The sequence below is a fragment of the Heptranchias perlo genome, chromosome 16, assembly GCF_035084215.1.
Source record: "Heptranchias perlo isolate sHepPer1 chromosome 16, sHepPer1.hap1, whole genome shotgun sequence".
NCBI classification, from domain to species: Eukaryota; Metazoa; Chordata; class Chondrichthyes; order Hexanchiformes; family Hexanchidae; genus Heptranchias; species Heptranchias perlo.
In genome coordinates, this window is record NC_090340.1 from 1,470,695 (window position 1) to 1,493,967 (window position 23,273).

A 23,273-nucleotide genomic window follows, 5' to 3' on the forward strand; every position below is an offset into this window, starting at 1 on the left:
AGGTATCGCCTGTGTCGCGTTGCTCTCCGTGGGGTATCGCCTGTGTCGCGTTGCTGCCCGTGGAGTATCGCCTGTAACGTGTTGCTCTCCGTGGGGTATCGCCCGTGTCGCGTTGCTACCCGTGGAGTATCGCCCGTGTCGCGTTGCTACCCGTGGAGTATCGCCCGTGTCGCGTTGCTCTCCGTGAACTATCGCCCGTGTCGCGTTGCTGCCCGTGGAGTATCGCCCGTGTCGCGTTGCTCTCCGTGAACTATCGCCTGTGTCGCGTTGCTGCCCGTGGAGTATCGCCCGTGTCGCGTTGCTACCCGTGGAGTATCGCCCGTGTCGCGTTGCTCTCCGTGGACTATCGCCCGTGTCGCGTTGCTGCCCGTGGAGTATCGCCCGTGTCGCGTTGCTGCCCGTGGAGTATCGCCCGTGTCGCGTTGCTGCCCGTGGAGTATCGCCCGTGTCGCGTTGCACTCCGTGGAGAATCGCCTGTGTCGCTTTGCTCACCGTGGAGTATCGCCTGTGTCGCGTTGCTCACCGTGGAGTATCGCCTGTGTCGCGTTGCTCACCGTGGAGTATCGCCTGTGTCGCGTTGCTGCCCGTGGAGTATCGCCTGTGTCGCGTTGCTCACCGTGGAGTATCGCCCGTGTCGCGTTGCTCACCGTGGAGTATCGCCCGTGTCGCGTTGCTGCCCGTGGAGTATCGCCCGTGTCGCGTTGCTGCCCGTGGAGTATCGCCTGTGTCGCGTTGCTCACCGTGGAGTATCGCCTGTGTCGCGTTGCTCACCGTGGAGTATCGCCTGTGTCGCGTTGCTGCCCGTGGAGTATCGCCTGTGTCGCGTTGCTGCCCGTGAGGTATCGCCTGTGTCGCGTTGCTGCCCGTGGAGTATCGCCTGTGTCGCGTTGCTGCCCCTGGAGTATCGCCTGTGTCGCGTTGCTGCCCGTGGAGTATCGCCTGTGTCGCGTTGCTGCCCCTGGGGTATCGCCTGTGTCGCGTTGCTCACCGTGGAGTATCGTCTGTGTCGCGTTGCTCACCGTGGAGTATCGCCTGTGTCGCGTTGCTCACCGTGGAGTATCGCCCGTGTCGCGTTGCTGTCCGTGGAGTATCGCCCGTGTCGCGTTGCTGTCCGTGGAGTATCGCCTGTGTCGCGTTGCTGCCCGTGGAGTATCGCCTGTAACGCGTTGCTCTCCGTGGGGTATCGCCTGTGTCACCTTGCTCTCCATGAACTATCGCCTGTGTTGCGTTGCTGCCCGTGGAGTATCGCCTGTGTCGCGTTGCTGCCCGTGGAGTATCGCCTGTGTCGCGTTGCTCACCGTGGAGTATCGCCTGTGTCGCGTTGCTGCCCGTGGGGTATCGCCTGTGTCGCGTTGCTGCCCGTGAGGTATCGCCTGTGTCGCGTTGCTGCCCGTGAGGTATCGCCTGTGTCGCGTTGCTCTCCGTGGGGTATCGCCTGTGTCGCGTTGCTGCCCGTGGGGTATCGCCTGTGTCGCGTTGCTGCCCCTGGGGTAGCGCCTGTGTCGCGTTGCTCACCGTGGAGTATCGCCTGTGTCGCGTTGCTCACCGTGGAGTATCGCCTGTGTCGCGTTGCTGTCCGTGGAGTATCGCCCGTGTCGCGTTGCTGTCCGTGGAGTAACGCCTGTGTCGCGTTGCTGCCCGTGGAGTATCGCCTGTAACGCGTTGCTCTCCGTGGGGTATCGCCTGTGTCACCTTGCTCTCCGTGAACTATCGCCTGTGTTGCGTTGCTGCCCGTGGAGTATCGCCTGTGTCGCGTTGCTGCCCGTGGAGTATCGCCTGTGTCGCGTTGCTCACCGTGGAGTATCGCCTGTGTCGCGTTGCTGCCCGTGGGGTATCGCCTGTGTCGCGTTGCTGTCCGTGGAGTATCGCCTGTGTCGCGTTGCTGCCCCTGGAGTATCGCCTGTAACGCGTTGCTCTCCGTGGGGTATCGCCTGTGTCACCTTGCTCTCCGTGAACTATCGCCTGTGTCGCGTTGCTGCCCGTGGAGTATCGCCTGTGTCGCGTTGCTGCCCCTGGGGTATCGCCTGTGTCGCGTTGCTCTCCGTGGAGTATCGCCTGTGTCGCGTTGCTCACCGTGGAGTATCGCCCGTGTCGCATTGCTCTCCATGGAGTAGTGCCTGTGTCGCGTTACTGCCCGAGAGGTATCGCCTGTGTCGCGTTGCTGCCCGTGGAGTATCGCCCGTGTCGCGTTGCTGCCCGTGGAGTATCGCCCGTGTCGCGTTGCTCTCCGTGGAGTATCGCCCGTGTCGCGTTGCTCTCCGTGGAGTATCGCCCGTGTCGCGTTGCTCTCCGTGGAGTATCGCCCGTGTCGCGTTGCTCTCCGTGGAGTATCGCCCGTGTCGCGTTGCTCTCCGTGGAGTATCGCCCGTGTCGCGTTGCTCTCCGTGGAGTATCGCCCGTGTCGCGTTGCTCTCCGTGGAGTATCGCCCGTGTCGCGTTGCTCTCCGTGGAGTATCGCCCGTGTCGCGTTGCTCTCCGTGGAGTATCGCCCGTGTCGCGTTGCTCTCCGTGAGGTATCGCCCGTGTCGCGTTGCTCTCCGTGAGGTATCGCCCGTGTCGCGTTGCTGCCCGTGTGGTATCGCCCGTGTCGCGTTGCTCTCCGTGGGGTATCGCCCGTGTCAAGTTGCTGCCCGTGAGGTATCGCCTGTGTCGCGTTGCTGCCCGTGGAGTATCGCCTGTGTCGCGTTGCTCACCGTGGAGTATCGCCTGTGTCGCGTTGCTCACCGTGGAGTATCGCCTGTGTCGCCTTGCTCTCCGTGAACTATCGCCCGTGTCGCGTTGCTGCCCGTGAGGTATCGCCTGTGTCGCGTTGCTCTCCGTGGGGTATCGCCTGTGTCGCGTTGCTGCCCGTGGAGTATCGCCTGTAACGTGTTGCTCTCCGTGGGGTATCGCCCGTGTCGCGTTGCTACCCGTGGAGTATCGCCCGTGTCGCGTTGCTACCCGTGGAGTATCGCCCGTGTCGCGTTGCTCTCCGTGAACTATCGCCCGTGTCGCGTTGCTGCCCGTGGAGTATCGCCCGTGTCGCGTTGCTCTCCGTGAACTATCGCCTGTGTCGCGTTGCTGCCCGTGGAGTATCGCCCGTGTCGCGTTGCTACCCGTGGAGTATCGCCCGTGTCGCGTTGCTCTCCGTGAACTATCGCCCGTGTCGCGTTGCTGCCCGTGGAGTATCGCCCGTGTCGCGTTGCTGCCCGTGGAGTATCGCCCGTGTCGCGTTGCTGCCCGTGGAGTATCGCCCGTGTCGCGTTGCACTCCGTGGAGAATCGCCTGTGTCGCTTTGCTCACCGTGGAGTATCGCCTGTGTCGCGTTGCTCACCGTGGAGTATCGCCTGTGTCGCGTTGCTCACCGTGGAGTATCGCCTGTGTCGCGTTGCTGCCCGTGGAGTATCGCCTGTGTCGCGTTGCTCACCGTGGAGTATCGCCCGTGTCGCGTTGCTCACCGTGGAGTATCGCCCGTGTCGCGTTGCTGCCCGTGGAGTATCGCCCGTGTCGCGTTGCTGCCCGTGGAGTATCGCCTGTGTCGCGTTGCTCACCGTGGAGTATCGCCTGTGTCGCGTTGCTCACCGTGGAGTATCGCCTGTGTCGCGTTGCTGCCCGTGGAGTATCACCTGTGTCGCGTTGCTGCCCGTGAGGTATCGCCTGTGTGGCGTTGCTGCCCGTGGAGTATCGCCTGTGTCGCGTTGCTGCCCGTGGAGTATCGCCTGTGTCGCGTTGCTGCCCCTGGAGTATCGCCTGTGTCGCGTTGCTGCCCGTGGAGTATCGCCTGTGTCGCGTTGCTGCCCCTGGGGTATCGCCTGTGTCGCGTTGCTCACCGTGGAGTATCGCCTGTGTCGCGTTGCTCACCGTGGAGTATCGCCTGTGTCGCGTTGCTCACCGTGGAGTATCGCCCGTGTCGCGTTGCTGTCCGTGGAGTATCGCCCGTGTCGCGTTGCTCCCCGTGGAGTATCGCCCGTAACGCGTTGCTCTCCGTGGGGTATCGCCTGTGTCACCTTGCTCTCCATGAACTATCGCCTGTGTTGCGTTGCTGCCCGTGGAGTATCGCCTGTGTCGCGTTGCTGCCCGTGGAGTATCGCCTGTGTCGCGTTGCTCACCGTGGAGTATCGCCTGTGTCGCGTTGCTGCCCGTGGGGTATCGCCTGTGTCGCGTTGCTGCCCGTGAGGTATCGCCTGTGTCGCGTTGCTGCCCGTGAGGTATCGCCTGTGTCGTGTTGCTCTCCGTGGGGTATCGCCTGTGTCGCGTTGCTGCCCGTGGGGTATCGCCTGTGTCGCGTTGCTGCCCCTGGGGTAGCGCCTGTGTCGCGTTGCTCACCGTGGAGTATCGCCTGTGTCGCGTTGCTCACCGTGGAGTATCGCCTGTGTCGCGTTGCTCACCGTGGAGTATCGCCTGTGTCGCGTTGCTCACCGTGGAGTATCGCCTGTGTCGCGTTGCTGTCCGTGGAGTATCGCCCGTGTCGCGTTGCTGTCCGTGGAGTAACGCCTGTGTTGCGTTGCTGCCCGTGGAGTATCGCCTGTGTCGCGTTGCTGCCCGTGGGGTATCGCCTGTGTCGCGTTGCTGTCCGTGGAGTATCGCCTGTGTCGCGTTGCTGCCCCTGGAGTATCGCCTGTAACGCGTTGCTCTCCGTGGGGTATCGCCTGTGTCACCTTGCTCTCCGTGAACTATCGCCTGTGTCGCGTTGCTGCCCGTGGAGTATCGCCTGTGTCGCGTTGCTGCCCCTGGGGTATCGCCTGTGTCGCGTTGCTCTCCGTGGAGTATCGCCTGTGTCGCGTTGCTCACCGTGGAGTATCGCCCGTGTCGCATTGCTCTCCATGGAGTAGTGCCTGTGTCGCGTTACTGCCCGAGAGGTATCGCCCGTGTCGCGTTGCTGCCCGTGGAGTATCGCCCGTGTCGCGTTGCTCTCCGTGGAGTATCGCCCGTGTCGCGTTGCTCTCCGTGGAGTATCGCCCGTGTCGCGTTGCTCTCCGTGGAGTATCGCCCGTGTCGCGTTGCTCTCCGTGGAGTATCGCCCGTGTCGCGTTGCTCTCCGTGGAGTATCGCCCGTGTCGCGTTGCTCTCCGTGGAGTATCGCCCGTGTCGCGTTGCTCTCCGTGGAGTATTGCCCGTGTCGCGTTGCTCTCCGTGAGGTATCGCCCGTGTCGCGTTGCTCTCCGTGAGGTATCGCCCGTGTCGCGTTGCTGCCCGTGAGGTATCGCCCGTGTCGCGTTGCTCTCCGTGGGGTATCGCCTGTGTCGCGTTGCTGCCCGTGAGGTATCGCCTGTGTCGCGTTGCTGCCCGTGGAGTATCGCCTGTAACGCGTTGCTCTCCGTGGGGTATCGCCTGTGTCGCGTTGCTGCCCCTGGGGTATCGCCTGTGTCGCGTTGCTCACCGTGGAGTATCGCCTGTGTCGCGTTGCTCACCGTGGAGTATCGCCTGTGTCGCGTTGCTCACCGTGGAGTATCGCCTGTGTCACCTTGCTCTCCGTGAACTATCGCCCGTGTCGCGTTGCTGCCCGTGAGGTATCGCCTGTGTCGCGTTGCTCTCCGTGGGGTATCGCCTGTGTCGCGTTGCTGCCCGTGGAGTATCGCCTGTAACGTGTTGCTCTCCGTGGGGTATCGCCCGTGTCGCGTTGCTACCCGTGGAGTATCGCCCGTGTCGCGTTGCTACCCGTGGAGTATCGCCCGTGTCGCGTTGCTCTCCGTGAACTATCGCCCGTGTCGCGTTGCTGCCCGTGGAGTATCGCCCGTGTCGCGTTGCTCTCCGTGAACTATCGCCTGTGTCGCGTTGCTGCCCGTGGAGTATCGCCCGTGTCGCGTTGCTACCCGTGGAGTATCGCCCGTGTCGCGTTGCTCTCCGTGAACTATCGCCCGTGTCGCGTTGCTGCCCGTGGAGTATCGCCCGTGTCGCGTTGCTGCCCGTGGAGTATCGCCCGTGTCGCGTTGCTGCCCCTGGAGTATCGCCCGTGTCGCGTTGCACTCCGTGGAGAATCGCCTGTGTCGCTTTGCTCACCGTGGAGTATCGCCTGTGTCGCGTTGCTCACCGTGGAGTATCGCCTGTGTCGCGTTGCTCACCGTGGAGTATCGCCTGTGTCGCGTTGCTGCCCGTGGAGTATCGCCTGTGTCGCGTTGCTCACCGTGGAGTATCGCCCGTGTCGCGTTGCTCACCGTGGAGTATCGCCCGTGTCGCGTTGCTGCCCGTGGAGTATCGCCCGTGTCGCGTTGCTGCCCGTGGAGTATCGCCTGTGTCGCGTTGCTCACCGTGGAGTATCGCCTGTGTCGCGTTGCTCACCGTGGAGTATCGCCTGTGTCGCGTTGCTGCCCGTGGAGTATCGCCTGTGTCGCGTTGCTGCCCGTGAGGTATCGCCTGTGTCGCGTCGCTGCCCGTGGAGTATCGCCTGTGTCGCGTTGCTGCCCGTGGAGTATCGCCTGTGTCGCGTTGCTGCCCCTGGAGTATCGCCTGTGTCGCGTTGCTGCCCGTGGAGTATCGCCTGTGTCGCGTTGCTGCCCCTGGGGTATCGCCTGTGTCGCGTTGCTCACCGTGGAGTATCGCCTGTGTCGCGTTGCTCACCGTGGAGTATCGCCTGTGTCGCGTTGCTCACCGTGGAGTATCGCCCGTGTCGCGTTGCTGTCCGTGGAGTATCGCCTGTGTCGCGTTGCTGCCCGTGGAGTATCGCCTGTAACGCGTTGCTCTCCGTGGGGTATCGCCTGTGTCACCTTGCTCTCCATGAACTATCGCCTGTGTTGCGTTGCTGCCCGTGGAGTATCGCCTGTGTCGCGTTGCTGCCCGTGGAGTATCGCCTGTGTCGCGTTGCTCACCGTGGAGTATCGCCTGTGTCGCGTTGCTGCCCGTGGGGTATCGCCTGTGTCGCGTTGCTGCCCGTGAGGTATCGCCTGTGTCACGTTGCTGCCCGTGAGGTATCGCCTGTGTCGCGTTGCTCTCCGTGGGGTATCGCCTGTGTCGCGTTGCTGCCCGTGGGGTATCGCCTGTGTCGCGTTGCTGTCCGTGGAGTATCGCCTGTGTCGCGTTGCTGCCCCTGGAGTATCGCCTGTAACGCGTTGCTCTCCGTGGGGTATCGCCTGTGTCACCTTGCTCTCCGTGAACTATCGCCTGTGTCGCGTTGCTGCCCGTGGAGTATCGCCTGTGTCGCGTTGCTGCCCCTGGGGTATCGCCTGTGTCACGTTGCTCTCCGTGGAGTATCGCCTGTGTCACGTTGCTCACCGTGGAGTATCGCCCGTGTCGCGTTGCTCTCCATGGAGTAGTGCCTGTGTCGCGTTACTGCCCGAGAGGTATCGCCTGTGTCGCGTTGCTGCCCGTGGAGTATCGCCCGTGTCGCGTTGCTCTCCGTGGAGTATCGCCCGTGTCGCGTTGCTCTCCGTGGAGTATCGCCCGTGTCGCGTTGCACTCCGTGGAGAATCGCCTGTGTCGCTTTGCTCACCGTGGAGTATCGCCTGTGTCGCGTTGCTCACCGTGGAGTATCGCCTGTGTCGCGTTGCACACCGTGGAGTATCGCCTGTGTCGCGTTGCTGCCCGTGGAGTATCGCCTGTGTCGCGTTGCTCACCGTGGATTATCGCCTGTGTCGCGTTGCTCACCGTGGAGTATCGCCTGTGTCGCGTTGCTGCCCGTGGAGTATCGCCCGTGTCGCGTTGCTGCCCGTGGAGTATCGCCCGTGTCGCGTTGCTGCCCGTGGAGTATCGCCTGTGTCGCGTTGCTGCCCGTGGAGTATCGCCTGTGTCGCGTTGCTCACCGTGGAGTATCGCCTGTGTCGCGTTGCTGCCCGTGGAGTATCGCCCGTGTCGCGTTGCACTCCGTGGAGAATCGCCTGTGTCGCTTTGCTCACCGTGGAGTATCGCCTGTGTCGCGTTGCTCACCGTGGAGTATCGCCTGTGTCGCGTTGCTCACCGTGGAGTATCGCCTGTGTCGCGTTGCTGCCCGTGGAGTATCGCCTGTGTCGCGTTGCTCACCGTGGAGTATCGCCCGTGTCGCGTTGCTCACCGTGGAGTATCGCCCGTGTCGCGTTGCTGCCCGTGGAGTATCGCCCGTGTCGCGTTGCTGCCCGTGGAGTATCGCCTGTGTCGCGTTGCTCACCGTGGAGTATCGCCTGTGTCGCGTTGCTCACCGTGGAGTATCGCCTGTGTCGCGTTGCTGCCCGTGGAGTATCGCCTGTGTCGCGTTGCTGCCCGTGAGGTATCGCCTGTGTCGCGTTGCTGCCCGTGGAGTATCGCCTGTGTCGCGTTGCTGCCCGTGGAGTATCGCCTGTGTCGCGTTGCTGCCCCTGGAGTATCGCCTGTGTCGCGTTGCTGCCCGTGGAGTATCGCCTGTGTCGCGTTGCTGCCCCTGGGGTATCGCCTGTGTCGCGTTGCTCACCGTGGAGTATCGCCTGTGTCGCGTTGCTCACCGTGGAGTATCGCCTGTGTCGCGTTGCTCACCGTGGAGTATCGCCCGTGTCGCGTTGCTGTCCGTGGAGTATCGCCTGTGTCGCGTTGCTGCCCGTGGAGTATCGCCTGTAACGCGTTGCTCTCCGTGGGGTATCGCCTGTGTCACCTTGCTCTCCATGAACTATCGCCTGTGTTGCGTTGCTGCCCGTGGAGTATCGCCTGTGTCGCGTTGCTGCCCGTGGAGTATCGCCTGTGTCGCGTTGCTCACCGTGGAGTATCGCCTGTGTCGCGTTGCTGCCCGTGGGGTATCGCCTGTGTCGCGTTGCTGCCCGTGAGGTATCGCCTGTGTCGCGTTGCTGCCCGTGAGGTATCGCCTGTGTCGCGTTGCTCTCCGTGGGGTATCGCCTGTGTCGCGTTGCTGCCCGTGGGGTATCGCCTGTGTCGCGTTGCTGTCCGTGGAGTATCGCCTGTGTCGCGTTGCTGCCCCTGGAGTATCGCCTGTAACGCGTTGCTCTCCGTGGGGTATCGCCTGTGTCACCTTGCTCTCCGTGAACTATCGCCTGTGTCGCGTTGCTGCCCGTGGAGTATCGCCTGTGTCGCGTTGCTGCCCCTGGGGTATCGCCTGTGTCGCGTTGCTCTCCGTGGAGTATCGCCTGTGTCACGTTGCTCACCGTGGAGTATCGCCCGTGTCGCGTTGCTCTCCATGGAGTAGTGCCTGTGTCGCGTTACTGCCCGAGAGGTATCGCCTGTGTCGCGTTGCTGCCCGTGGAGTATCGCCCGTGTCGCGTTGCTCTCCGTGGAGTATCGCCCGTGTCGCGTTGCTCTCCGTGGAGTATCGCCCGTGTCGCGTTGCACTCCGTGGAGTATCGCCTGTGTCGCTTTGCTCACCGTGGAGTATCGCCTGTGTCGCGTTGCTCACCGTGGAGTATCGCCTGTGTCGCGTTGCACACCGTGGAGTATCGCCTGTGTCGCGTTGCTGCCCGTGGAGTATCGCCTGTGTCGCGTTGCTCACCGTGGATTATCGCCTGTGTCGCGTTGCTCACCGTGGAGTATCGCCTGTGTCGCGTTGCTGCCCGTGGAGTATCGCCCGTGTCGCGTTGCTGCCCGTGGAGTATCGCCCGTGTCGCGTTGCTGCCCGTGGAGTATCGCCTGTGTCGCGTTGCTGCCCGTGGAGTATCGCCTGTGTCGCGTTGCTCACCGTGGAGTATCGCCTGTGTCGCGTTGCTGCCCGTGGAGTATCGCCTGTGTCGCGTTGCTGCCCGTGAGGTATCGCCTGTGTGGCGTTGCTGCCCGTGGAGTATCGCCTGTGTCGCGTTGCTGCCCGTGGAGTATCGCCTGTGTCGCGTTGCTGCCCGTGGAGTATCGCCTGTGTCGCGTTGCTGCCCCTGGAGTATCGCCTGTGTCGCGTTGCTGCCCGTGGAGAATCGCCTGTGTCGCTTTGCTCACCGTGGAGTATCGCCTGTGTCGCGTTGCTCACCGTGGAGTATCGCCTGTGTCGCGTTGCACACCGTGGAGTATCGCCTGTGTCGCGTTGCTGCCCGTGGAGTATCGCCTGTGTCGCGTTGCTCACCGTGGAGTATCGCCTGTGTCGCGTTGCTGCCCGTGGAGTATCGCCCGTGTCGCGTTGCTGCCCGTGGAGTATCGCCCGTGTCGCGTTGCTGCCCGTGGAGTAACGCCTGTGTCGCGTTGCTGCCCGTGGAGTATCGCCTGTGTCGCGTTGCTCACCGTGGAGTATCGCCTGTGTCGCGTTGCTGCCCGTGGAGTATCGCCTGTGTCGCGTTGCTGCCCGTGAGGTATCGCCTGTGTCGCGTTGCTGCCCGTGGAGTATCGCCTGTGTCGCGTTGCTGCCCGTGGAGTATCGCCTGTGTCGCGTTGCTGCCCGTGGAGTATCGCCTGTGTCGCGTTGCTGCCCCTGGAGTATCGCCTGTGTCGCGTTGCTGCCCGTGGAGTATCGCCTGTGTCGCGTTGCTGCCCCTGGGGTATCGCCTGTGTCGCGTTGCTCACCGTGGAGTATCGCCTGTGTCGCGTTGCTCACCGTGGAGTATCGCCTGTGTCGCGTTGCTCACCGTGGAGTATCGCCCGTGTCGCGTTGCTGCCCGTGGAGTATCGTCCGTGTCGCGTTGCTGTCCGTGGAGTATCGCCTGTGTCGCGTTGCTGCCCGTGGAGTATCGCCTGTAACGCGTTGCTCTCCGTGGGGTATCGCCTGTGTCACCTTGCTCTCCGTGAACTATCGCCTGTGTTGCGTTGCTGCCCGTGGAGTATCGCCTGTGTCGCGTTGCTGCCCGTGGAGTATCGCCTGTAACGCGTTGCTGTCAGTGGAGTATCACCTGTATCGCGTTGCTCTCCGTGGAGTATCGCCTGTATCGCGTTGCTCTCCGTGGAGTATCGCCTGTAACGCGTTGCTGTCCGTGGATTATCGCCTGTAACGCGTTGCTGTCCGTGGAGTATCGCCTATAACACGTTGCTGTCCAAGAGGTATCGCGTTGCTGTCCGTGGATTATCGCCTGTAACGCGTTGCTGTCCGTGGAGTATAGCCTGTAACGTGTTGCTGCCCGTGGAGTATCGCCTGTAACGTGTTGCTGCCCGTGGAGTATCGCCTGTAACGCGTTGCTGCCTGTGGAGTATCACCTGTATCGCGTTGCTGTCCGTGGAGTATCGCCTGTAACGCGTTGCTCTCAGTGGAGTATCGCCTGTATCGCGTTGCTCTCAGTGGAGTATCGCCTGTATCGCGTTGCTGTCCGTGGAGTATCGCCTGTAACGCGTTGCTGTCTGTGGAGTATCGCCTGTAACGCGTTGCTGCCCGTGGAGTATCGCCTGTAATGCGTTGCTGCCCGTGGAGTATCGCCTGTAACGCGTTGCTGCCCGTGGAGTATCGCCTGTAACGCGTTGCTGCCCGTGGAGTATCGCCTGTAACGCGTTGCTGCCCGTGGAGTATCGCCTGTAACGCGTTGCTGTCCGAGAGGTATCGCGTTGCTGTCCGTGGAGTATCGCCTGTATCGCGTTGCTTTCAGTGGAGTATCGCCTGTAACGCGTTGCTGTTCGTGGAGTATCGCCTGTAACGCGTTGCTGTCCATGAGGTATCGCCTGTATCGTGTTGCTGTCCGTGAAGTATCTCCTGTATGTCGCTGCTACCCACATGCTGTCTCTAGTATCTTGCTCCTCATTGTGGTATCGCCGTACCTCACTGTTGCTCTTGTCACGCGCTATGATTGTAATGAGATGCATTTTAGGGTGTGTACACACATTAAAGTGAAACTGCTTAGCATCTCTGATAATTTTTCATGTGACAGAAGATACACTGTCAGTTTTGAAGGTTTTGAAGTACTGACATTTTTAGATAAAATATTAATTGATAAATCTCCTACTATCCCTTTTTTGTTGCTGTTTAAATTGCAGATCGTTTATTTTGTCGATAATGTCATCAGCAATGGGAAAAGGGAGAGGGCAAACAGAGACTGGGGAACACCAGGGTGAGTGGTTAACAAGGTGAAAATCTTTAGTAATGCTGGCCACACTTTTGATAAGGGTAAAATTAACACTTCAAAAAGACATACTTTAAGGACAGAGGCAATAAAGGAGAGGATGACAAAAGGGAATGCGAAGAGGTTAGAAGGATGTCAAAAAAACAATTAGGAAAGCAAAGAGGAACAATGAAATTAAATTATCAAGGAATATAAAAAGAAATAGTAAAGTGTTCTACAGACACATAAATAACAAAAGAAAAATCAGGATAGGGCCACTAAGGGATACACACGATAAAATAACTAATTTTTATATATATGTAATGACAGTGAAATGGCAGAAATATTGAATATTTACTTTGCCTCAGTATTTACCAGACAGACTAATAAGGTGGGTATGACATTAAGAAAGGAAATAAAAAATATACCTTAAAAGACATTTAATATAGAAAGGGTAGAGATAATTGATAAACAAATCAAATTTAGAGAGGATAAAACCCCTGGTCCGGATGGATTGCAGCCATGCATATTGAAAGAAGTTAGGGAGTAGATAGCAGATGCACTATTACATATAGATAAAAATTCATCAGCAATAGCAATAGCAATAGGAATAAGAACATAAGAAATAGGAGTAGGCTATACGGCCCCTCAAGCCTGCTCCGACTTTCAGTAAGATCATGGCTGATCTTCGACCTCAACTTCACTTTCCTGCCCGATCCCCATATCCCTCGATTCCCTAGTGTCCAAAAATCAATCGATCTCAGTCTTGAATATACTCAACAACTGAGCACCCACAGCCCTCTGGGGTAGAGAATTCCAAAGGTTCCCAACCCTCTGAGTGAAGAAATTTTTCCTCATCTCAGTCTTAAATGACCGACCCCTCCTCTTGAGACTATGACTCCTGGTCCGAGACTCTGCAGCCAAGGGAAACAGCCACACAGCATCTACCCTGTCAAGCCCTCTCAGAATTTTAGACGTTTCAATGAGATAACCTCTCATTTTTCTCAACTCCAGAGAATAAAGGCCCATTCTACTCAATAGGACAACCCTCTAATCCCGGGAATCAATCTAGTGAACCTTCATTGCACCCCCTCTAAGGCAAGTATATCCTTCCTAAGGTAAGGAGACCAAAACTGTACACAGTACTTCAGGTGTGGTCTCACCAGAGCCCTATATAATTGCAGCAAAACCTCCTTACTCTTGTACTCCAACCCCCTTGCAATGAAGGCTAACATACCATTTGCCTCCCTAATTGCTGTACCTGCATGGTGACTTTCTGTGATTCGTGTACAAGGACAACTGATTGCCTCTAAATACCAACATTTTTTTGTCTCTCACCTTTTAAAAAATATTCTGCTTTTCTATTCTTCCTACCAAAGTGGACAATTTCACATTTCCCCACATTATTCTCCATCTGCTACCTTCTCGCCCAGTCACTTAATCTGTCTATATCTCTTTGCAATCTCTTTGCGTCCTCCTCACAGCTGTTAGTGAGGGGGGCGGGTATATCAGCAAGTGTTACTGAGAGGGGTGTGGGGTATATCAGAAAGTATTACTAAGAGGGGTGTGAGGTATATCAGCAGCTTTTAGTGAGAGGGATGTGGGGTATATCAGCAAGCTTTACCAAGGGGTGTGGAATATATCTGCAAGGGTTACTGAGAGGGGTGTGGTGTATATCAGCAAGCTTTACTGAGAGCAGTGTGAGAGTTATCAGCAAGTGTTGTTGAGAGTGGAGTGAGGTATATCAGCGCATGTTACTGAGAGGCGTGTGAGCAATATCAGAGTATTACTGAGTGGGGTGTATCATTCGATGATACACCTCACACCCATCTTAGTAAAACTTGATACATTTCAGTCACTGATATACCTCACTCCCCTCTCAATAACTCTTGCTGATAACCCTCATACTGCTCTCAGTAAAGCTTGCTGATGTACCCCACACCTCTCAGTAAAGCTTGCTGATGTACCCCACACCCCTCTCAGTAAAGCTTGCTGATATACCCCACACCCCTCTCAGTAAAGCTTGCTGATATACCCCACACCCCTCTCAGTAAAGCTTGCTGATATACCCCACACCCCTCTCAGTAATACTCTGATATTGCTCACACTGCCCATCCCTCTCCATTCAGGCACCAGCACATGTTCTGAGTCGGGGAGAACGATCACACAAAGCCCAGCTTTCTATAAGCCTTGTTCTAATGTATTTTCAGCCAATGAGCAACTCTCGTGCGGTGAAGGATCAGAACCTGTGAGAAGTGAAGGAGAATGCAAACTGCAGAAAGGTGACCAACTGTCTGATCAAGAAGGAGTGAAGGACATGGAGATAAGTGACCTCAATTCCACAAAACATCAGGAAAAAGCTAAGAAGGACTTGGGGCCCAGGTGAGGAGCTTGTCCTGTTTAGCCCTAATCATTGTTCCCATGGATCTAGTCGTGTCCCATACTGGGGGAGGGGACAGGATAGTCACTTACTTTCTCCAACTCATCATTTACATTTTTTCAGAATTATGATCAATTAAAAAAGCACAAACTCCTTGCTGTTTCTCTCACTGCTTCTCAAGCCTCCTCAGAACTGATCTTTTCCACACAGCCTTTGGTCATCCCTCATAACTCCTCCATTGCTGTTTGGTGCTGCTCCCTGTTATGTGCAGTGCGTCCCATGTTAAAGGAGCTACGGAGGTGTAAATTAATGTTAGGTTGTTATGTGTGACCGATAACTTCTAAAACCTTGTCGGCTGCTCCTTTTGACATCTTTTTAGGTGATCTTTGACAGCGTCTTGTACGATATCATCGAATCATACAGCACGAAAGGAGGCCATTCAGCCCATCGTGCCTGTGCCGGCTCTGTGAAAGAGCTGTCTAATTAGCCCAATTCCCCTGTTCATAGCCCTGCAAATTGTTCCTTTTCACGTATTTATCCAATTCCCTTTTGAAAGTTGCTATTGAATCTGTTTCCACCAGGCAGTGTATTCCAGATCGTAACAATTGGGGGAATAAAAAATTCTCCTTTCTCTCCTGGATTTTTTTGCCAATTATCTTAAATTTGTGTCCTCTGGTTCCCGACCCTCCTGCCTGTGCATCAGTTACTCCCGATATACCCTATTATAACGCTTCATGATTTTGAACACCTCTGTTAAATCCACCCGTAACCTTCTCTATTCTGAGGAGAACAACCTCAGTTTCCTTAATCTCTCCAAATAACTGAAGTCCCTCATTCCTGGAACCATTCCAGTAAATCTCCTCTGCACCCCCTCCAAGGCCTTAACATCCTTCCTAAAGTGTGGTGCACAGTTTTGATACAGTACTTCAGTTGCGATCTAACCAGTGATTTAGAAAGTTTTAGCATAACTTCCTTGCCTTTGTATTCTGTGCCTCTATTTATAAAGCCGAGGCTCCCATCTGCTTTTAAACACCCATTTCAAGATATCGAATTATTTTTCTTACTGTAGACCAAATTGCATTTTAATAGAAAGAGAGCAGAACTTTCTTTTAATACCACCTTCAGATCTTCCCAAAGAGCGTCACAGTCTGTGAATTACTTGCGGTGTAGCCTTCAATTAGACAAACACATAGAAAGACATCTCAGGGCACATTACAAAGAGGAGGAAAAGGGTGTGTTGGATACTGAGCATGGGGATTGGGGGTGGGGAGGGACAGGGATCAAGGAAAAAAATAAACGTACTGTCAAATAGGAGGATGTTGAGGAGGTTCTTGAGAGAGGTGCAAGGCAGAGGGATCTGGGTACAGAGCTCCAGAGGACACTGGCTGAACAAGCAGCTGTTGATGGTGGAGCAGAGGGAGTTAGGGCTGAGGAGAGGTGAGGTGTTAGGGGAGTGATGGATGTGGAGTGAGGGGTGAGGAGAGGTGTGGTGTTAGGGGAGTGATGGATGTGGAGTGAGGGCTGAGGAGAGGTGTGGTGTTAGGGGAGTGATGGATGTAGAGTGAGGAGTGAGGAGAGGTGTGGTGTTAGGGGAGTGATGGATGTGGAGTGAGGAGTGAGGAGAGGTGTGGTGTTAGGGGAGTGATGGATGTGGAGTGAGGAGTGAGGAGAGGTGTGGTGTTAGGGGAGTGATGGATGTGGAGTGAGGAGTGAGGAGAGGTGTGGTGTTAGGGGAGTGATGGATGTGGAGTGAGGGCTGAGGAGAGGTGTGGTGTTAGGGGAGTGATGGATGTGGAGTGAGGAGTGAGGAGAGGTGTGGTGTTAGGGGAGTGATGGATGTGGAGTGAGGGCTGAGGAGAGGTGTGGTGTTAGGGGAGTGATGGATGTGGAGTGAGGGCTGAGGAGAGGTGTGGTGTTAGGGGAGTGATGGATGTGGAGTGAGGGGTGAGGAGAGGTGTGGTGTTAGGGGAGTGATGGATGTGGAGTGAGGGCTGAGGAGAGGTGTGGTGTTAGGGGAGTGATGGATGTGGAGTGAGGGCTGAGGAGAGGTGTGGTGTTAGGGGAGTGATGGATGTGGAGTGAGGGGTGAGGAGTGGTGTGGTGTTAGGGGAGTGATGGATGTGGAGTGAGGGGTGAGGAGAGCTGTGGTGTTAGGGGAGTGATGGATGTGGAGTGAGGGGTGAGGAGAGGTGTGGTGTTAGGGGAGTGATGGATGTGGAGTGAGGAGAGGTGTGGTGTTAGGGGAGTGATGGATGTGGAGTGAGGGGTGAGGAGTGGTGTGGTGTTAGGGGAGTGATGGATGTGGAGTGAGGAGTGAGGAGAGGTGTGGTGTTAGGGGAGTGATGGATGTGGAGTGAGGAGTGAGGAGAGGTGTGGTGTTAGGGGAGTGATGGATGTGGAGTGCGGAGTGAGGAGAGCTGTGGTGTTAGGGGAGTGATGGATGTGGGGTGAGGGGTGAGGAGAGGTGCGGTGTTAGGGGAGTGATGGATGTGGAGTGAGGGGTGAGGAGAGCTGTGGTGTTAGGGGAGTGATGGATGTGGAGTGAGGAGAGGTGTGTTAGGGGAGTGATGAGTGAGGGGTGAGGAGAGGTGCGGTGTTAGGGGAGTGATGGATGTGGAGTGAGGGGTGAGGAGTGGTGCGGTGTTAGGGGAGTGATGGATGTAGAGTGAGGAGAGGTGTGGTGTTAGGGGAGTGATGGATGTGGAGTGAGGAGTGAGGAGAGGTGTGTTCGGGGAGTGATGGATGTGTGCAGCAGTGTGAGGTCGGGTGGAGTGAGGGGTGAGGAGAGCTGTGGTGTTAGGGGAGTGATGGATTTGTGCAGCATGTGAGGTAGGGTGGAGTGAGGAGTGAGGAGAGCTGTGGTGTTAGGGGAGTGATGGATGTGTGCAGCATGTGAGGTAGGGTGGAGTGAGGCCATGGTGAGAATTTTGAAATGGAGACAGTGAGGGACAGGGAGTCTGGTGTTTGGAGAGGTCGGGTGTGTGATGGGTGCACAGAACATAGTCAGGACGTTGGATGCTGAGTTTTGGATGAGTTGAAGTTTGTGGGTGATTGAGCTCAGAACGCCAGCTGGGCCACTTTCGAGAAGTTGAGCCTTGAGGTGATGAAGGGATGGATTAGGATTTTAGTAACTGCTCCATCACCAAGACAGCCTACTTCCACCTCCATAACATTGCCCGGCTCTGCCTCTCCCTCAGCTCATCTGCTGCTGAAATTCTCATCTGTGCCTTTGTTACATCTAAACTCGACTATTCCAATGCTATCTTAGCCGGCCTCTGACCTTGCACCCTCCGTAAACTTGAGCTCATCCAAAACTCTGCTGCTCGTATCCTAACTTGCTCCGAGTCCTGTTCACCCATCACCCCTGTGCTCGCTGACCTGCATTGGCTCCCGGTCCGGGAATGCCTCGATTTTAAAGTTCTCATCTTTGTGTTCAAATCCCTCCATGGTCTCCCAGATCTCGGCACTCCACCAAATCAGCTCGATTTTAATCGCCTCACCATTGGCGGCCGTACCTTCAGCTCCCTAGGCCCTAAGCTCTGTAATTCCCTCCCTAAACCTTCTCTACCTCTCTCTCCTCCTTTAATACGTTCCTTTAAACTTCCTCTTTGACCAAGCTTTTGGCTATGTGACTCGGTATCAAACTTTGTTTGATAATCACCCCTGTGAAGTGACTTGGGAAGTTTTACTACATTAAAAGCGCTCAATAAATGTTGTTGTAATAGAAAGGAGAGATGAGAGAGGAGGGTGATTAATTGGTGGAGGTAGATGAAAGTGGTTTTGGTACCAGAAGTTCTACCAATCAATGTCTTCAATTGACCAAATAGGCCAATCAGGTCTGTGAAATTGTCCTGAGCTTAGCATCACTGATAACTCTTCAGCTGAGAAATGTTATACTGTCAGGATTGAAGGGGAAGCATATAATGAAATGTTCTGTTAAAAACATTTTAATATTCCTTTTTTTGTTGCTCCTTAAATCGTAGCTCAGTTATTCCACCAGTCACCTTGTCAGCAATGGGAAACGGGAGAGTGCAAACAGAGACTGGGGAACACCAGGGTGAGTAACAGGGTACAAGTCTTTAGATGTGATGGTCACACCTTTGGGTTTATGCGGCTGCTGCACTGCAGCTTGTGGTTGAGGATACAGACGCCTCCTCTTCAGACCATCTCTCAGCTCATTGATTTCAATGAGACAACCCTGATATGGGCTGAATATTCCCCTAACAGACACTCAATCATTAACCCAGTCTTTTTCAACCTTGGCCACGTCTGTACTGTGGGCCTCAGCTCTCCAACTGGGTTTCTGAACAAAAGGGAAACAACTGCTACAAATACAGCAGGGGCCATGAATTGGGAATTGACTGTGGGCTGTGAGGCTACGAGCAGCTGCAGAGAAACTCTAAGCTCACACCGCAACACTGGAACAAGCAGTAAGCAGTAATATTATAGTAAAGCTGCACAGGTCAGGAACAACAATTGCTGTAATAAGCCCACCTCGAGATACAATATACCCCACACCCCTCACAATGCACTCTATACTATACCCCATACCCTTCACAATACACTCTACAATATACCCCACACCCCTCACAATACATTCTATAATATACCCCACACCCCTCACAATAAATTCTATAATATACCCCATACCCCTCACAATACACTCTACAATATACCCCACACCCCTCACAATGCATTGTATAATATACCCCACACCCCTCACAATACATTCTATAATATACGCCATACCCCTCACAATACATTCTATAATATATCCCATACCCCTCACAATACATTCTATAATATATCCCACACCCCTCACAATACACTCTATACTATACCCCATACCCTTCACAATACACTCTACAATATACCCCACACCCCTCACAATACATTCTATAATATACCCCACACCCCTCACAATAAATTCTATAATATACCCCATACCCCTCACAATACACTCTACAATATACCCCACACCCCTCACAATGCATTGTATAATATACCCCACACCCCTCACAATACATTCTATAATATACGCCATACCCCTCACAATACATTCTATAATATATCGCACACCCCTCACAATACATTCTATAATATATCCCACACCCCTCACAATACATTCGATAATATACCCCATACCCCTCACAATACATTCTATAATATATCGCACACCCCTCACAATACATTCTATAATATATCCCACACCCCTCACAATACATTCGATAATATACCCCATACCCCTCACAATACATTCTATAATATATCCCACACCATTCACAATACATTCTATAATATATCCCACACCCCTCACAATACATTCTATAATATACCCCATACCCCTCACAATACATTCTATAATATATCCCACACCATTCACAATACATTCTATAATATACCCCATACCCCTCACAATACACTCTATAATATATCCCACACCCCTCACAATACATTCTATAATATACCCCATACCCCTCACAATACATTCTATAATATATCCCACACCATTCACAATACATTCTATAATATATCCCACACCCCTCACAATACATTCGATAATATACCCCACACCCCTCACAATACATTCTATAATATACCCCATACCCCTCACAATACACTCTATAATATATCCCACACCCCTCACAATACATTCTATAATATACTCCACACCCCTCACAATACATTCTATAATATATCCCACACCGTTCACAATACATTCTATAATATATCCCACACCTCTCACAATACATTCTATAATATATCCCACACCATTCACAATACATTCTATAATATACCCCATACCCCTCACAATACATTCTATAATATACCCCACACCCCTCACAATACATTCTATAATATACCCCATACCCCTCACAATACATTCTATAATATATCCCACACCCCTCACAATAAATTCTATAATATATCCCACACCCCTCACAATACATTCTATAATATACCCCACACCCCTCACAATACATTCTATAATATACCCCATACCCCTCACAATACACTCTATAATATATCCCACACCCCTCACAATACATTCTATAATATACCCCATACCCCTCACAATACATTCTATAATATATCCCACACCATTCACAATACATTCTATAATATATCCCACACCCCTCACAATACATTCGATAATATACCCCACACCCCTCACAATACATTCTATAATATACCCCATACCCCTCACAATACACTCTATAATATATCCCACACCCCTCACAATACATTCTATAATATACTCCACACCCCTCACAATACATTCTACAATATATCCCACACCATTCACAATACATTCTATAATATATCCCACACCATTCACAATACATTCTATAATATATCCCACACCCCTCACAATACATTCGATAATATACCCCACACCCCTCACAATACATTCTATAATATACCCCATACCCCTCACAATACATTCTATAATATACCCCATACCCCTCACAATACATTCTATAATATACCCCATACCCCTCACAATACACTCTATAATATATCCCACACCCCTCACAATACATTCTATAATATACTCCACACCCCTCACAATACATTCTACAATATATCCCACACCATTCACAATACATTCTATAATATATCCCACACCATTCACAATACATTCTATAATATATCCCACACCCCTCACAATACACTCTATAATATATCCCACACCATTCACAATACATTCTATAATATACCCCTCACAATACATTCTATAATATATCCCACACCCCTCACAATACATTCTATAATATATCCCATACCTCCCACAGTAAATTCTACAAAGTACTCCATACCCCTCACAATACACTGTATAATATATCCCATACCCCTCACAATACACTCTACAAAATACCCCAGACCCAAACCCCTCACAATACACTCTATAATATACCCCATACTCCTCACAATACACTCTATAATATACCCCATACTCCTCTCAGTAACACTTACTGATACACCTCAAACCCCCCTCAGTAACACTTGCTGATACACCTCAAACCCCCCTCAGGAACAGTTGCTGATACACTTCATATCCCTTTCAGTAACGTTGGTATTCCCCACTCCCCACTAGTAATGCTGACTGATGTACTCCTCCCCCCTTTCAGTAGAGCTACACTTGATGATACAACTCTCAGTAATGCTTGCCGATGTACCCAACACCCCATCTCAGTAATACCTGCTGATACACCTTACAACCCTCTCAGTAATGTTTGATGGTATATCCCACTCCTCTCTCAATAACACTTGTTGACACACCGCACTCCCCACTCAGTAACGCTGACGGATGTACTCCTCCCCCCTTTTTTCAGCTACACTTGATGATACAGCTCTCAGTAAAGCTTGGCGATATACCCAACACCCCATCTCAGTAACACCTGCTGATACACCTGACAACCTCTCAGAAACACTTGCTGAAATACTTCTCCTCCCTCTCAGTAAAGCTTTCTGATATACCTCACAGCCCTCTCAGTAACACTAGCTAATATACCTCTCACCCATCTCAGTAAAACTTGCAGATACACCTCACACTCCTCTCAGCAACACCTGCTGTTCCACCCCACCCCTCTCTGAGTAAAACGTGCTGCTATACCCCACACCCGTCTCAGTAATACTCTGATATTGCTCACAACCCTCAGCAACACTTGCTGATATACCCCACACTTCTTTACGTAGAAACATAGAAAATAGGAGCAGTAGGCCATTCGGCCCTTCGAGCCTGCTCTGCCATTCAATATGATCATGGCTGATCCGCTATCTCAGTGCCATATTCCCGCTCTCTCCCAATACCCCTTGATGCATTTTGTATCTGGAAATCTATCTAGCTCCTTCTTAAATATATTCACCGACTTGGCCTCCACAGCCTTCTGTGGTAGAGAATTCCACAGGTTCACCACCGTCAGAGTGAAGAAATTTCTCCTCATCTCAGTTCTAAATGTCCTACCCCGTATCCTGAGACTGTGAACCCTCAGCCAGGGGAAACATCCTCCCTGAATCCAGTCTGTCTAGCCCTGTCAGAAGTTTATATGTTTCAATGAGATCCCCTCTCATTCTTCCAAACTCCAGTGAATACAGGCCGAGTCGACCCAATCTCTCCTCATACGACAGTCCTGCCATCCCAGGAATCAGTCTGGTGAACCTTTACTGCACTCCCTCTATGGCAAGTATATCCTTTCTTAGGTAAGGAGACCAAAACTGCACACAATACTCCAGGTGTAGTCTCACCAAGGCCCTGTATAACTGCAGTAAGACATCCTTGCTCCTGTACTCAAATCCTCTTGCAATGAAGGCCAACATTCCATTTGCCTTCCTAACTGCTTGCTGCACCTGCAAGTTTGCTTGCAGTGACTGGTGTACAAGGACACCCAGGTCCCTTTGTACATCAACTTTTCCCAATCTATCACCATTTAAATAATACACTGCCTTTCTGTTTTTCCTTCCGAAGTGGATAACTTCACATTTATCCACATTATATTGCATCTGCCATGTATTTGCCCACTCACTCAACTTGTCTAAATCGCCTTGAAGCCTCTTTGTATCCTCCTCACAACTCACAATCCCACCTAATTTTGTGTCGTCAGCAAACTTGGAAATATTACATTTGGTTCTGTCATTCAAATCATTGATATATATTGTGAATAGCTGGGGTCCAAGCACTGATCCCTGCGGTACCCCACTAGTCACTGCCTGCCACCCTGAAAAAGACCCATTTATTTCTACTCTCTGTTTCCTGTCTGTTAACCAATTTTCAATCCATGCCAGTATATTACCCCCAACCCCATGTGCTTTAATTTTGCACACTAACCTCTTTTGTGGGACTTTATCAAAGGCCTTCTGAAAATCCAAATAAACCACATCCACTGGTTCTCCCTTATCTATTCTACCAGTTACATCCTCAGAAAACTCCAGTAGGTTTGTCAAACATGATTTCCCTTTCATAAATCCATGTTGACTTTGTCTAATCCCATTGATATTTTCTAAGTGTCCTGTTATCACATACTTTACAACAGATTCTAGCACTTTCCCTACTACTGATATTAGGCTAACCGGTCTGTACTTCC

General features: G+C 53.3%; 1 protein-coding gene across 3 annotated transcripts in view; it reads left to right on the forward strand.

The window, feature by feature from the left end:
- The window catches only part of dnaaf1 (dynein axonemal assembly factor 1), a 178,378-nt gene that overhangs the window by 9,901 nt on the left and 145,204 nt on the right, over positions 1–23,273 (forward strand). For all 3 annotated transcript variants that reach the window (XM_067997601.1, XM_067997602.1, XM_067997603.1), the window contains exons 2-4: positions 11,743–11,816; positions 14,018–14,189; positions 18,171–18,244. In XM_067997601.1, the coding sequence (XP_067853702.1) occupies positions 11,762–11,816; positions 14,018–14,189; positions 18,171–18,244 (301 nt within the window). In that variant the 5' untranslated portion in view covers positions 11,743–11,761. The remainder of the gene's footprint in view (positions 1–11,742; positions 11,817–14,017; positions 14,190–18,170; positions 18,245–23,273) is intronic.